Below are 14,179 nucleotides of genomic sequence, written 5' to 3'. Positions count from 1 at the left end.
TGAGTGCTTACTATATGCCAGCAATTGTTCCTAACTGTTCTATATATATTAATATAAAAGTTCTATTATTACACTCATCTTGCAGATGAGGAAACAGAAATTTAGACAAGTTATATAATTTGCCTACAATTATAGAAACACGCTTATAAATTGATGAAGTCGTCAATTAGATTCAGCCAACCTACCCAGAGCCTGCACTTTGAACATCATGCTTTCCAGTCACCGCTGGGATACCATATAGGCAAAGTTGAGAACATAAAGGAATTTGGTTTTGATAAGAGATTGCTGAATGGTTGCTGACTCGCACATGTAACCTGGATTTAGAGTAAACATACTTCCTGTGAAAGGAACATCAGTATCAGAATCTGATAGTCCTATCTGCCACCATCATCTACATAGTGGAGATACCAACACGCATCTTGGGAGGTTCTCAGGAGGAGCAAATGAGAAAAATATGTGAAGACACCCAGCTGTGGGTTGTCCACAGTCATGTGATTTTGAGGGAGTGCAATGGGAATGAAAGCCTGGGTGTCCTGCCCACTCATCCATTCCCTTTTCCTCATTCTAAGTATAAGCTCTCTTACCAGATAAATTTTAGAGTATTGAAGGACTGGATTTTGTTCAAGGGAACCATTATTTGAGGAGGGCAGACCCACAAAAACTGTTGGATCCCTTTCTCTGCCCTATAAATCACCAAGTCATGAAGGCTCAATTTCAACAAAATTATAAATTGCCTGTCATCCAGCCTCCCCACTTTGGCCTACGATTATGGAGAATGAGCCAATCACATGGTTCTATAATGGTCTTCTTTTTTTCCCTTCCCACATAATAATATGTTTTGGTGAATCAGCCCTTCAAGGCAACAAACACATTGGGTAAACAGAATTCATCTTTAGCATTATGTACAAGAGCAGAGGATTGGGGTGCAGGAGACCAAGGCTTTCAATTCCATACCAGCAGTCAACATTGTATGACCTTGTACGTACTAATTTCCGTCTTTCAGTCTCTCTGTAAAAATGAAGAGTTTCATCTCGCAGCTGTGATCTATGCCTATGCTTGCCTCTGTAGCTTAGTAATTATTCCGTCTCAGATATTCTACGGAACCCATTTATCATATATATGTGGCAGAGCTCAGGGGGTCTTAAATTCATCCTAGAAGGAAGAGGCATGCTTAAATGGGAGACCTGAGACTTCTTTACACAATAAAAATCACCACTGCCAAGCTCTCTCTCTCTCTCTCTCTGACTCAGTTTAGGGAGTTTTAAATTAGTGGGCTGGAACCGGAAAACCAGGCTCTTCGTGTCCTAATTATCTGTTCCCTTTGAAGTCCCACTGGTACCAATTTGATAGAAATAGAAACTGTGGATCAAAGCTCTAGTGACTATTGTTCTTATGAGCAGGACGTGAACCCATTTCTAAAGAAACAGACCCACGCTTTCCTACCCAAGTATCTTCTACAGTACAAAGTTTTCAAGCAAAAGATGTCGATTGCAATTTTTATTGTAATCACACTTTTGATTGTGGGGGTTTCTAATGCTAACATTTATTGGACATCTGAAAAAGCAGAGGAGCACAAGGAAGGCAAAATTGAGATCATACTGACAAGGCATTCTGTGGCATGTTTTTATCACTTAAAAATACATTCTAGTATATGTAGATATTCCCTCTCCAGGATATAGACCTTAACACCTGCCTCCTATCTTGAGAATGGGCTAGATTTAATTCACTTCAGAAAAGAATAGGGAAAGGAAAAAATGAGTAACTTTATAGTAGAAATACCTGGCAAACACTGTACCAACCAACTGATGAAGATTAATGTCACTAGTGATGTCTGTGGCTATCATGTAACTTCTGAGGGGATGTGGTGAAATTTACGTCTGTGATTTCCCTCCATTCTCAAAACACATAAACCCAGTCTAAACATGCAAAAACATCAGATAATGTTGGTTTCTCAGCCTTGACAAATCTACCTTGATAATATAAGGGGCCATGGAGGGAATTGGCTGAAGCGTGTATGGGCATTCTCTGTACTTTCTTTGCAAATTTTCTACATGTTTAAAATTATTCTGCATCAAAAAGTTATTTTAGAAGAACATATTATAAACACTTAAGCATTTTTCTATCTTCTGATTGTTAATAGAGTATTCCAGAGCACTCATTAAATGGGATCATGCCTAATACAGAGCTTGGCAGATAGTAAGTGCTCATTAAAAGATAGATTTGTTATATGTGGAATATAAAAAACAGTGCAGAGGATCAAAGGGGAACAGAGGGAAAACTGAATGGGAAGTGATAGGGAGGGAGACAAACCATGAGCGACACTTAACTATAGGAAACAAACTGAGGGTTGCTAGAGGGGAGGGGGGTGAGGGGATGGGGTAACTGCATTAAGGAGGGCATGTGATGTGATGAGCACTGGGTGTTATACGCAACTGATGAATTATTAAACACTACATCTGAAACTAAGGATGTACTATATGTTGGCTAATTGACTTTAAATCATAAAAAAATTTGTTTTTATTGCTGTTATAATTTTGATCACTATTCCACTTTGATTACTGAAAACTTCCCTATTAGGTGTCTTTATACATGCTATTTCTTCCTTGTTTTTATTTTCTTTATGCACTGAGATTGTGTGGCCTGGCTTTGGAATTTGCTGTACGGTTTGAAGGTGGGGTTGTGTAACCAACTGAGAAGAGCCAGATTATTATTGTTGCTCTGTTTCAGTGTCATCCCAGTGGCTGTTTGATAGACCTCTGCCTCCAGATGGGTGTTATCATGTTTCTGAAGCAAATATGGAACAACTTCATGGAACTGGGATACCCGTGAGCACTTTATTTTTAAACTTGCCTTATGTATAGTTACAAAAAGAAAGATAGAGGTAGTGGGAATAGTTCTTAAGAATTGGGGCCTATTAGACAGACAGGAGTGGGTTCTGTTCCTGCTCTGCTGCTCACTAACTGTGACCGTATGTGTGTTAGTTAACCTTTCTCAGCCTCAGTCTTCACATCTCTAAGAGGGGATCAATGGCTATATGCACCTCGAGAAAACACTTGTGAGGATTAAAGGAAATAGTGGATGTCAAGCACCCGGTACTCTGTTCAACACATTAAGATGCTTATTGCTATTCTTAAAGCACTATTTTCAGTATAGGTTCTTGAGGATAAGAATAACTTTCTGGGTTCTTCCAGCCACCAAAAGACCAAGGTTGTCATTGTTTAACAAAGACAGCCTCCATTTATGCTCCCCCTCTTAAAAAAGAATAAAACAAAAATAAAATTCTGGATAAGGAGGTCTTGTACTCTTTATTACATGAAAAAAATGTCATTAGAACAGGATTGGTTTCACATAAAATAGCATTCTGTTTTGTCCCTTTAGATGGGGTTTAAAGGTCTGTGGAATGCTGACGTGAAGGGTGTTGAATGCCTACTTCTTCATCTAATAACATAGATTACTCTTCCAAATACACTGAAATATGGTTTATGTAAAACGATGTGTGATGGAAGCTTTGAGGCCTAACCAAGGTTAAAAGCATGACTATTTTGAGGAATTTCTTGACTCTAGAAGAAGAACTAGTTAATTGATGATATAAATAGTTTAGGCTTAGTCATCTGATTATGCCGTGATTCTTTCTCCTTGTTGGCGGACAAATGGTGTCAGGATGTTCCAGAGCAGAGACCTTAGGGCTGGAGAAGTGATATCCATCCTGAAATCTGCCATAAACTATTGTGTTAAGTTACAGGCAGTCTTAGAGCATAGACTATGAAATAACTGAGACCTGGTTCATATTCCTTCTCTGCCCCTTGCTGAAGATGCTTATAATTTACTTCACCTATCTGTGAGATTATTTTTTTATTTATAAAATAAGGGAGGAGATTACAAGGGATGTGCAGTGGTCTTTAAACCTCATCAATAAATGACAGAACCTTTTGTGAAGAGATTTTTATACAGATCCTCAATATTCAAAACAGAAAAAAAATAAATCTCTAGTAAATGAAGAGGGCATAGGGATGAAGGGTTGGGGAGCCCAGTCCATTATTTGTATCCCTTCCTATCCCTGGATCATCTGTTTGAGACACAGGGCTTGGGAACATCATTTGAAAGTAGCTGAGGAGATTAGGTAGCAAGTGCCTGCCACAGGATCTGACGTGCTGTGAATGAGATAGCTTCATAAGCACCATCAAGATGGTATCGTCGTCATTATACTATTAAGAATGATTCTTATTGTTGTCATTGTCTGTATGCTTCTATACATAGCATACCTTCGGATAGCACATTTTCACCATGACCTTGCCTAAGTGGTCAGCCTGAATTATGTATATCAAATCCCAAATGTACCATGGTAAGGGACATGCTGTTGGTGTTTTTCTGAATCCAGCAGGAGTGGACCAGTCACTAAAGCAATAATTTTGAAACTTGTATAACTCAGTTCTCTTTCTTAAAGTAAAATCTTAAGCAGACTGAAGTAAATAAAATTAAACCAAGCAGGCCTGCCTCAATCTCAACACCCAGCCCCTTTTGCATCTTTATGAGATCCCAGAGGCAACCTCCATGGGACATACACTGAAGAACTACCTACCTGACGTTTTGGTCTATGGTTGTTCTTCCAACACCCACTGAGTTCCAGGTCCATGATTAATTAATATTGAGAGTTGGGATACACTGTGGGATTCACTTCATTCTAGAGGTAATGTTCATCTAAATCTTGAAATAATTAACTGCCCAGAAGTCCCCACTATGGGATATTTCTGAGTCACATAATTTCAAGACTGCCCCTAAGCTAGGGAAATAGTGTTGTTAATTCCTTTCCAAGTCTTTTCAATGGACTCAGGCACAGATCCATTGCCGTAAATTATTGTTCACTATAGTAGCAGAATGTAATTGTTAATACTCAAACCCTTCATGTTCATAAACTCACAGAGGTAAATAGACTTACTAAAAGTAACACAGCCAGTGCATTGTAGGGTGGGGACTAGAACCTCTATCTCTTGAAACCTTATCTAGGGCTCAGTTATTTGGTATGGAACATGATTTTACTCATGTTCAGAGAGCACAACCCAGAAAATTTTGGGTTATGAGCAATTAAGGGCTCAGATCCAATCACAACAGGCAACATAGAGGTTTAAGTATGTAGAGAGGTTGAGGGAGTAGAGGGAAGGAATCATACAAATGGGTGTTTGTCTAATAAGGATCAGGAAGCACCTAAGTGTGGGGGTGGGGATTAATTCCCAGATACATATATAGATGTGTACATGGTCTAGGAAGGCTGAGGCCTATTCCCACCTCCTAAACTTGGAAGTTGAGACCATGCAAATATCTCCAATTCCCAGAAATGCTTAGTGTACTCCCAGGGTAGTGGTATTTCTCTTTCCTTAATGCCCTGTAAATTGTTCACCATATGCTTATAAGAGCTCAAAAGCCCGTTGTCTGCTCTGTGATGTAGGTTGATCCAGAACTGGTGGTCACGACATAAAATCAAGCGGGGAATACAAGATGCGTCCATACCTCAGTGGGAAAATGATTGGAACCTGCAGCCCATGAATATTCATGGACTGATGGATGAATATTTAGAAATGGGTAAGGAGAGAAACTTCTACACAGCTGTTTGGCCTTCTTGATATTTTTTTTTTTCTTCACACAGGCCTTGGTTCAAGACAGAAAACCATCTCTCTCTTTTCCAACCCCAAACATTCTAAAATACCTCTGTATCTTTATCTTAACATAGCTAGAGAAGATATTAAAACAATGTCCTTGGAAGGCTCACAAATTCTGTCCTTTGTCAGCCATAACATTTGACCAAAATGAAGGGTTTTCTCATAGCAGAACACCTAGTTTTAGTGCAGATATTTTAAAGGAACAAAATAAATCAGAACCCATTCCTATATCAAAAATATACCATCCTGCCCAAATAAAGCAATGATTATTTCTTGCAATAAACCTTTGCACAGACCTGGTGTGAGTTTAGCTTCTTTGAGAAGCCCACTTATTTATATTAAGAAAAGGAAGATTCTCACTCCAACTGTTAAAATCTTTGTGTGTTGTCTTCACATTTGCTTTTTCTCTGGCCTTTAGTCTTCTCATCTATAAAAAGAAAGGACAAGATTAGGTGTCTTGGGTCCCTTAGAGCTCAGCATTTTTCTTCAAGGCCTCCTCTTTGACTTCGTTTCTCTTCACTCTTCCTTCATGCGGCATGGTATAGTGATGGAAAGCACAGAGACTTTCAATCCATTGAGATCAGAGTTTCAATGCAGGTTTTAACATTTTTTTGCTATCCACCCTTTAGCAAGCTTACTTAACACATATGAACTATAGTTATCTCAACAGCAAAATATGATGAGCATATTTACCTTGTAAGGGATATTGAAAGGATTAAAGGCGATTTATGTGAAGCACCTCATAAGGCCCAAAGAAAGCACTCAAGAAATGATATTGTTTGTATTACTAATTTTGCAACGCTCTCCCTTTACAGTTTTGCAGTTTGGTTTTACCACCATCTTTGTGGCAGCTTTTCCTCTGGCCCCTCTTTTGGCTTTGTTAAACAATATCATTGAGATCAGGCTGGATGCATACAAATTTGTCACCCAGTGGCGGAGGCCTCTGCCTGCTCGAGCAACTGACATAGGTAAGATTCAGGAACTAATGGTTTCTGCATTGCTGAGGCCAAGAAGAGCCTGATCTTAGCACCACATGGGTTTCTATCGTTGGGGCTTCCTTCCAACTATAACAAAACTGAGCAGTTTTGATTAACAAAATCATGAAATGAACACTAACCTAGTTGAGAGTATGTTTATCCTAAACAGGCTATGTCATGAACTTGTTTATCACTAAAAACGATCTCGTATACATTTTTCCATGTTAATAAGTATAGTTCTGCCTCATTCTTTATAGTTACTGCACAAATTTCTATGGCATGTTATATGACATTTCTAAAAAATCATTCCCTTAACTAGAGATGCTTAGATTGCTTCAGTTTTTTCTATTATAAACAACACCTAGGTAAACATACATCTTCATACATACTTTGATTATTTCCTCAAGATAAACTCTTAGAGTGGAACTCCTTTGTCAAAGAGCATGTACATTTAATTTTTTTTTACATTTAAAATTCTGATAATTTCTCATTATGTTCTCCAGAAATATTGTGCCAATTTATACTCCTAAAAGTGTAATAAGGGTTCTTTATTTTTTTAATTGTTGTTCTGTCCTCAAAAATCTGAGGAGGGAAAAAATGATATCTTATGTTTCCTTGCATTTTTATAATTATGAGATTAAATATATTTGTATTTCTTCTTTACTAACTTTATGACCTTAGGCTATTATATCTGATTTGGTAATCTTTATCTGTATGTTCAAGATATTAATCTTTGATATATATGTTGCAAGCATTTTCAAATGCTGGTTTTTAATCTTTTACGCCATCATGAATAAGCTTTTAAAATGTGTATATAATCACATTGATATATCTCTCTTATAGTTGTTTTTGTTTATGGCATTCTTAGAAAGATCCTTTAGAACTCTCGATTTTTTTACCATGTTTTAGTTGTTGTTTTATATTTTAGATATATGTGTGTTATTTGGTTATCTGTTGACATTTTATGATTTTATTTAAATTGTTGATCTAACTGGAATTTGTTATTAATAAAGGGATTGAAATTGAGATCCAGCTTGTTTTTTTTTCTAAAAGGTAGCCAATTTTCCCAAAACCATTTATTAAATTTTCCATCTTTCTTAACTTGTTTGAATTATCTCTATTATATGAAATTCTATATAAACTTAGGTATATTTCCAGAATCTCCATTCATCTGACTACTTATTTTTGGCATACTGTTTTAATAAACTAGCCCTATAAAAGAAATTCTAAGTATGTCTTTTTTATTTTTATTTTTTTCATTACCACTCAATAAAATGAAATATTATAAAGATTTTGAAAAACAAAGAAAGGGGTTGGAAGGGAGAAAGTTGCCATGCTATCCAATCAGCTTTAGCACTTTTGAGTATTTCTTTCCAGGACTTTTCTTTTTTTTCATATCAATGTATTTAAAGCTAAGTTTAATCCTATTTGAAACATCAGTTTTGACTGCAACCAATAGTATGTGGATACCGTATACAATTTCAAAACCTTTTTTGTACATCTGTATACCAGATTGGAAAAGTCAACTAGTGATTTCCAGGTCTTGACACCAAACTTTTACATTTTTATATTTTTACTTTAAAAAGGTACTTGAAACAATTCCTGATGATATTTTAATTTTCAAATCTCTCTAGATGGGGTCTACTGTGGAAAAGTATTCAGTAGATGTCCGATCTGTAGTGAGATATTGTACTAAGAAAGTAAATAATGGACAGAGCTGTAGCCCCAACAGAAGTAAAATATTCTTTCCAAAGAAGAGTCATGAGAGGGTTTTAATTTTTTTGCATTTCATTCCCTATCTCTACTCTTTCTCCTACTAGGAATCTGGTATGGCATTCTTGAAGGGATCGGTATACTGGCTGTGATCACCAATGCATTTGTAATTGCTATTACATCTGATTACATCCCACGTTTTGTCTATGAATACAAGTACGGCCCCTGTGCAAGTCGTTTTGAATATGGTGAAAAGTAAGGTTGAAATTCATACATTTTTCTGATATGTTTTATGTTTGTGATTGAAATGGGAACTCATTGCAAAGTTCTGTTCTGTGACCATTAAGGGCAATGTTTTTGATCATTGTACTTACAATGTGCTTATTGGAGGAAATCAAGCAGGATAAAAAGGGTGACAGTGCTTTTTATGCAAATAATTTTAGAGTCTATGTTTTTACTTGTAAATGCATCACTGGTATCCAAATGTTAAAAACATTATAATGTATTTAGAAGTCAAATTCAGAACTGGAAGAGATGTTAGAAATCATCCAATGCAATCTTCTGACTATATAGTTGGGAAAACTGAGGCCCACTTGCTTCAGGGAATAAAGCTAGTTTGCAGGGACATACAGAATATGAAGGAAATGTCAGCTATGATGAGAGAGTCTTTCTTTCTTTCTTTCTTTCTTTCCTTTCCTTCCCTCCTTCCTTCCTTCCTTCCTTCCTTCCTTCCTTCCTTCCTTCAAGATTTTATTTTATTTATCAGGGAGAGCACAAGTCAGGAGGCAGAGGGAGAAGCAGACTCCCCACAGAGCAGGGAGCCCAGTGCAGGACTCGATCCCAGGACCCTGGGATCATGACCTGACCCCAAGGCAGATGCTTAACCAACTGAGCCACCCAGGTGCCCCTTTTTTCAAAAGGAATTTATAACTAGGGATTTTAAGGTACAGAAAATGCTGCCCTGAATCTTTGTCTTTGTTGTTGTTGTTGTTGTTAAAATTTAAGTCCACACTTTAGAACAGCATTTCTCAACCTCTGTGCTATGGACATTTTAGACCAACTAATTCTATTCTGGGGGGAAGATGGGGGCTATTCTATGCATTGTAGGATATTCAGCAGCATCCTTGGCTTCTACCCAGTAGATACAAATAGCAACCTCCCTATTGCCACGTTGTGACAATCTAAAATTGTCTTCAGACATTGCAAAATGTCACCTTGGGGACAAAGTCACCCAGTTTGCAAGCACTCTTTTAGGGGAAATGGGTTTTTCACATCTTTCCCTCTTGAAAGCAAGTATTAAGAAAGAATGTGAGAGCACTGGACTTGGGGAACAGGAATTGGAGTTTCAGCTGGAGATGAGCCGCCCTGTGGAAGTAGTGATGGGAGAAGCCACTTCCCTTCCTGCCTCAGGAGCAGCTTTGGGCATGCATCTTATTTAGATGCAGGGCATGTGCCCCAAGAGCCTGAGCTGTGGCTTAAAATGAAATCAACCCTTAGCTCTACTGACGAACTGATGTTTTTCTCAGAACATTGAAATGCCTTTCTGAACATAAATATCTCAGTTTTTCAAAGAGAAGTAATAAAGGCAGAAATATATTTTGGAGTCTTGTCAAAGGACTTTAACTTAAAATCAAACACCCTAGGTTCAAATTGTAACTCTGCCTTTTACTAAAAGGCACATCAGTCTGATCTATAATAAGAGACAGTGTCTAGGGATGCCTGGGTGGCTCAGTCGCTTAAGTGTCTGCCTTCAGTTCAGGTCATGATCTCGGGGTCCTGGGATCGAGTCCCGCATCGCACTCCCTGCTCAGTGGGGAGCCTGCTTCTCCCTCTGCCTGCCGCTCTCCCTGCTTGTGCTCTCTCTCTCGCTTTCTCTCTCTCTGACAAATAAAAAAGAAAAAAAAAAAGAAAGAAACAGTATCTAAAGTAACATTTTATAAACTATAAAAGACTATGTAAATAAACTGGTTTTAGTATTAATAGTGAAAAGCCAAGAAAAGTCCCTTTTTTTAAATCCAAAATAGTCTAGAAGCAGATTTTAAGGGTTTATTATAAGTAAGCAGATTTGGCAGCCCTCTCCTTGGTAGCATTATTTGCTACTGTCTTTGCTGCCACCTAGTGGCAGGTGAAAATGAAATTGGTTGGTTATCTGCTCTGTTTACGTTTCAAGTCCTGCCTTTGGTGAGGATAACACCTGACGCTTTCTCCATATTCAGTGACCAGATGTAGAATAACTTCAAGAGATGTGGAGGGCTTAGATGAGGTTGAAACCACACATTCCTAGGGCCATTCTGTTATTTAATTTTTTCCGGGTATCTATAGCAGCTAAACTGGAGTAGCTTCATTCAGATCATAAATTTTCAGACCAAAGTAGCAAAAGGACAAAATGGCAGTGAAGAGGAAGGTATTGGCAGGAGAGCAGCTGGGATGATAAGTCATGGGGTCTGAGACGGACGAGGAAGGGCGCGCAGCCAGCGTGGTCCTGTACTTTAGAATTCAGGGGTTAGAATGACATCGATGTACATTCGAATCCAGGTTTTAAGAGCTGTTTATCCTGGGCAGTGATTCTCAACATGGACCTGCAGGTGTCCTTCAGATTATTTCCATAATAATACTAAGATAGGATTTGCTTATTTTGCCATATTGACATTTGTACAGATGGCACAAAAGTGATAGTGGGCAAAATGTTCCAGTGGCTTCGCATAACTGAAGGCCGTGGTACCAAAAAGTACTAGCAATGATTGTGTTACTCACCATTGTAGAACCACCATTTAACAAGTTCCAGTGAGGGGCGCCTGGGTGGCTCAGTCGTTGGGCGTCTGCCTTCGGCTCAGGTCGTGATCCCAGGGTCCTGGGATCGAGCCCCGCGTCGGGCTCTCTGCTCGGCGGGGAGCCTGCTTCTCCCTCTCCCACTCCCCCTGCTTGTGTTCCCTCTCTCGCTGTCTCTCTCTGTCAAATAAATAAAATCTTTAAAAAAAAAAAAGTTCCAGTGATAAAATTCAGAATGCCCTTGATGAAGCAATAAAAACTATTAATTTTATCAAATCTCCACCCTTGAATAAATGTCTTTTCAATATTTTATTTGACAAAATGCAAAGTGTGATAAAGCTCTTCCGCTACATGCTAAAGTACGGTGATGGTCGTCTCAGAAAAAAACACTTGCATGACTGTTGGATTTGCAAACTACACGACATTTTTTAACATGAAATAATGATTGTCAGATAAACTATGATTATTCAGACTTGGGTATTTAGGAGGCAGTCTTCTAGAAATGGACAAAACTGGCTTGTCACTTTAGGGGAAATAATCGACAGTATTTGTTTCCATTAATAAAGTTCAAGTTTTGAAGTGAAAATCAGAATTTTGGATTATTTTATCTACCACTGAGCTTGAAAGGTTCTCAGTACTTACAGATTTTTTCCTGATAAAAAATCAGTGGTGATATTAGCAATTATGATTTTCATAGTCTATAGTAAAAATATAACAACATTTGGAAGATCTGCATAATTCAGGAAACAAATATTTCCCAAGTGACCTATATTTAATGTCACGAAATCATGCATGGATAAAACATGAATTCAAAGTACAAGATAGACCTGTGGATTTTAATGTAAAATCCACATAAAAAGTTTATTGATACTTTAAGACTCCACACTGTAATTAAACTTTAAGAAATGACCACAGGTAAAACTTTGGTGTAATGTCCATGAAAAATATCAATAATTACTTGAAATGCTATTAAAATATCCTTTCTACTTACTCTTCAACCAAAACAACATACTGCAACCAGATTTAATGCAGAAACAGATATGAGACTCTAGCTGTCTAAATATCTTTGACAGATATTATTATAAGTAAGGCAGACATCAAAGGATTTGCAAACATGTAAAACAATGTCATTCTTCTCACTTCATCTTTTGGAACATACAAACTATTTTTCTTTAAAAATATGTTACTTGTAATGTGTTTGATAAGTTATTTTAAATGAATTAATAGATAAATATTTTCTAAATTTCTGTTTTAATTTCTAATGTGTTAAATACCAATACATATACCCCTCTGTAAAAAGCTCCTTGAGATTCTCAGTAATTTTTAAAAATGTAAAGGTTAGCTGAGATCAAAAATTTTGAGAATTACAGGCTTAGGAGGAAGTTATTTAGCCTCTGTAAAACTTAGTTCTTTAATCTCTATGATGGAGATGATAATATAAATGTTCTAAGGTTATGGTAAAAGTTAACTCTGACCACAATTTAATACTCACCACTAGGACAGGGATTTTAACCTGTTTTGTTCATTGTCAAATACCAATCATCTAGAAGTTTTCTAACAAATTATAGGTCCTCAATAAACATATATTGAACAAGTTAATAAATCACAGACACATGTTGATCAATTGGCTGCTTAATTACAATTAGCCAGATAGGGTGATATGCATGCATATTTATAAAACATATATTTATAGAGTTTTAACACATGGGGAGTAATGAACACAATGCCAAGTGCATAGTAAACACTTAATAAAAGTAACTGTCTCATTGAGGTAAAATTACAGATTAATGGAAGTCAGGAGATAGAATCAGAGAGCTGAGTAACTAGGAATTTATAATTAAAATGGAAGGAATAATAGCACTTACTGCATCCTGTCATGTGTAATGAAGGAATTGGACTAGAAATTTATGACTCTCTGAATCACATGATGCTTTCTCTTTTCTCCCAGTTGTTTAAAGGGATATGTCAACAATAGCCTATCCTTCTTTGACCTGAGCGAGCTTGGTATGGGAAAATCTGGTTATTGCAGGTACTTACTTATAAATTATAATTATCTTTTCTTCTTGCTTTCATCTCCCATCTCCTCTCTCTACACGCTGATGAGCCCATTTCAACTGTCATTTTGGGGTTTTGGCAAATTAAAAACATTTGGGGCCTTTGAACTTTGGTCTCTATTCCTCAAATTCTTTGTTTTGTGGATTTTAGGTACCGAGACTACAGAGGTCCCCCTTGGAGTTCCAAACCCTATGAGTTCACCTTACAATACTGGCATATCCTTGCTGCTCGACTGGCCTTCATTATCGTGTTCGAGGTTAGTAACAGGTTGATAAAGTCACTATTGGTAAATGCTTTTCCGGCTGATACATTAGTTGACTCTTCGATACAGTAGGTCCTCATTGACTTCCAAAAAGGGACTTTTGCTTATCACAGTAAAAGGTTTGGATACGGTGAAACTGTTACACGACATACAAAAAAGCAAGAGCTGAATGATGTAAGAAGGTAGGTCAGTGGGTATTTATAACAGAAAACTAGGATAAAAGAAGCTATTAACAGTTGAACTGAAACTTAACTTTGAGCCTCTCAGTAACCATATTGAAAGAAAGGATGGTTTTCATCATTTGATGAGAGAATCTATACTTATTTAAGGGTGGAGAAACTTATTTGCTAATCAACTTAATTACAGTTGACCACATGTGTATTTGTGTAAGGGACAGTGCATAATTGAATAAATGATGCCTGAGAACACTTTCATAAAATGTGCATAGATTTTGATTATCAGAGTCATTAATATTAGACTGTAGTCCTGTGAAGAAATTTTGAAGCAGCTGCAGATTTATTGGCTTCCTTAGTATATAAGAAGCTTAATACAGTGAAGAATTTAGTGCTGGGATATATTGAGTATTCTCTAAGGTACCACCAAGTTCTGTGGAAAAACTTTGAATGCATCTGTTTTTTAGGGAGAGAAAAAAAGTAGCCATACAGAAGACTTTTGGAAAAAGTCTTTTTAAAGGCAGATATACCTCTCCACCGATCTCCAAAACATATCTCAAATTTTGTAGTGAAATG

At 37.2% G+C, this 14,179-nt stretch overlaps 1 protein-coding gene across 1 annotated transcript in view; it reads left to right on the top strand.

Annotated features, from left to right (window-relative positions):
* ANO3 (anoctamin 3) overlaps nucleotides 1–14,179 on the top strand; it is a 272,413-nt gene that overhangs the window by 246,447 nt on the left and 11,787 nt on the right. The window contains exons 21-26 of the mRNA XM_078058286.1: nucleotides 2,728–2,825; nucleotides 5,444–5,577; nucleotides 6,470–6,622; nucleotides 8,452–8,599; nucleotides 13,062–13,142; nucleotides 13,319–13,424. Of these exons, the coding sequence (XP_077914412.1) occupies nucleotides 2,728–2,825; nucleotides 5,444–5,577; nucleotides 6,470–6,622; nucleotides 8,452–8,599; nucleotides 13,062–13,142; nucleotides 13,319–13,424 (720 nt within the window). The remainder of the gene's footprint in view (nucleotides 1–2,727; nucleotides 2,826–5,443; nucleotides 5,578–6,469; nucleotides 6,623–8,451; nucleotides 8,600–13,061; nucleotides 13,143–13,318; nucleotides 13,425–14,179) is intronic.

This window comes from Halichoerus grypus, chromosome 11 (assembly GCF_964656455.1).
Source record: "Halichoerus grypus chromosome 11, mHalGry1.hap1.1, whole genome shotgun sequence".
NCBI classification, from domain to species: Eukaryota; Metazoa; Chordata; class Mammalia; order Carnivora; family Phocidae; genus Halichoerus; species Halichoerus grypus.
This window is presented reverse-complemented; position numbering and strand designations above follow the sequence as displayed.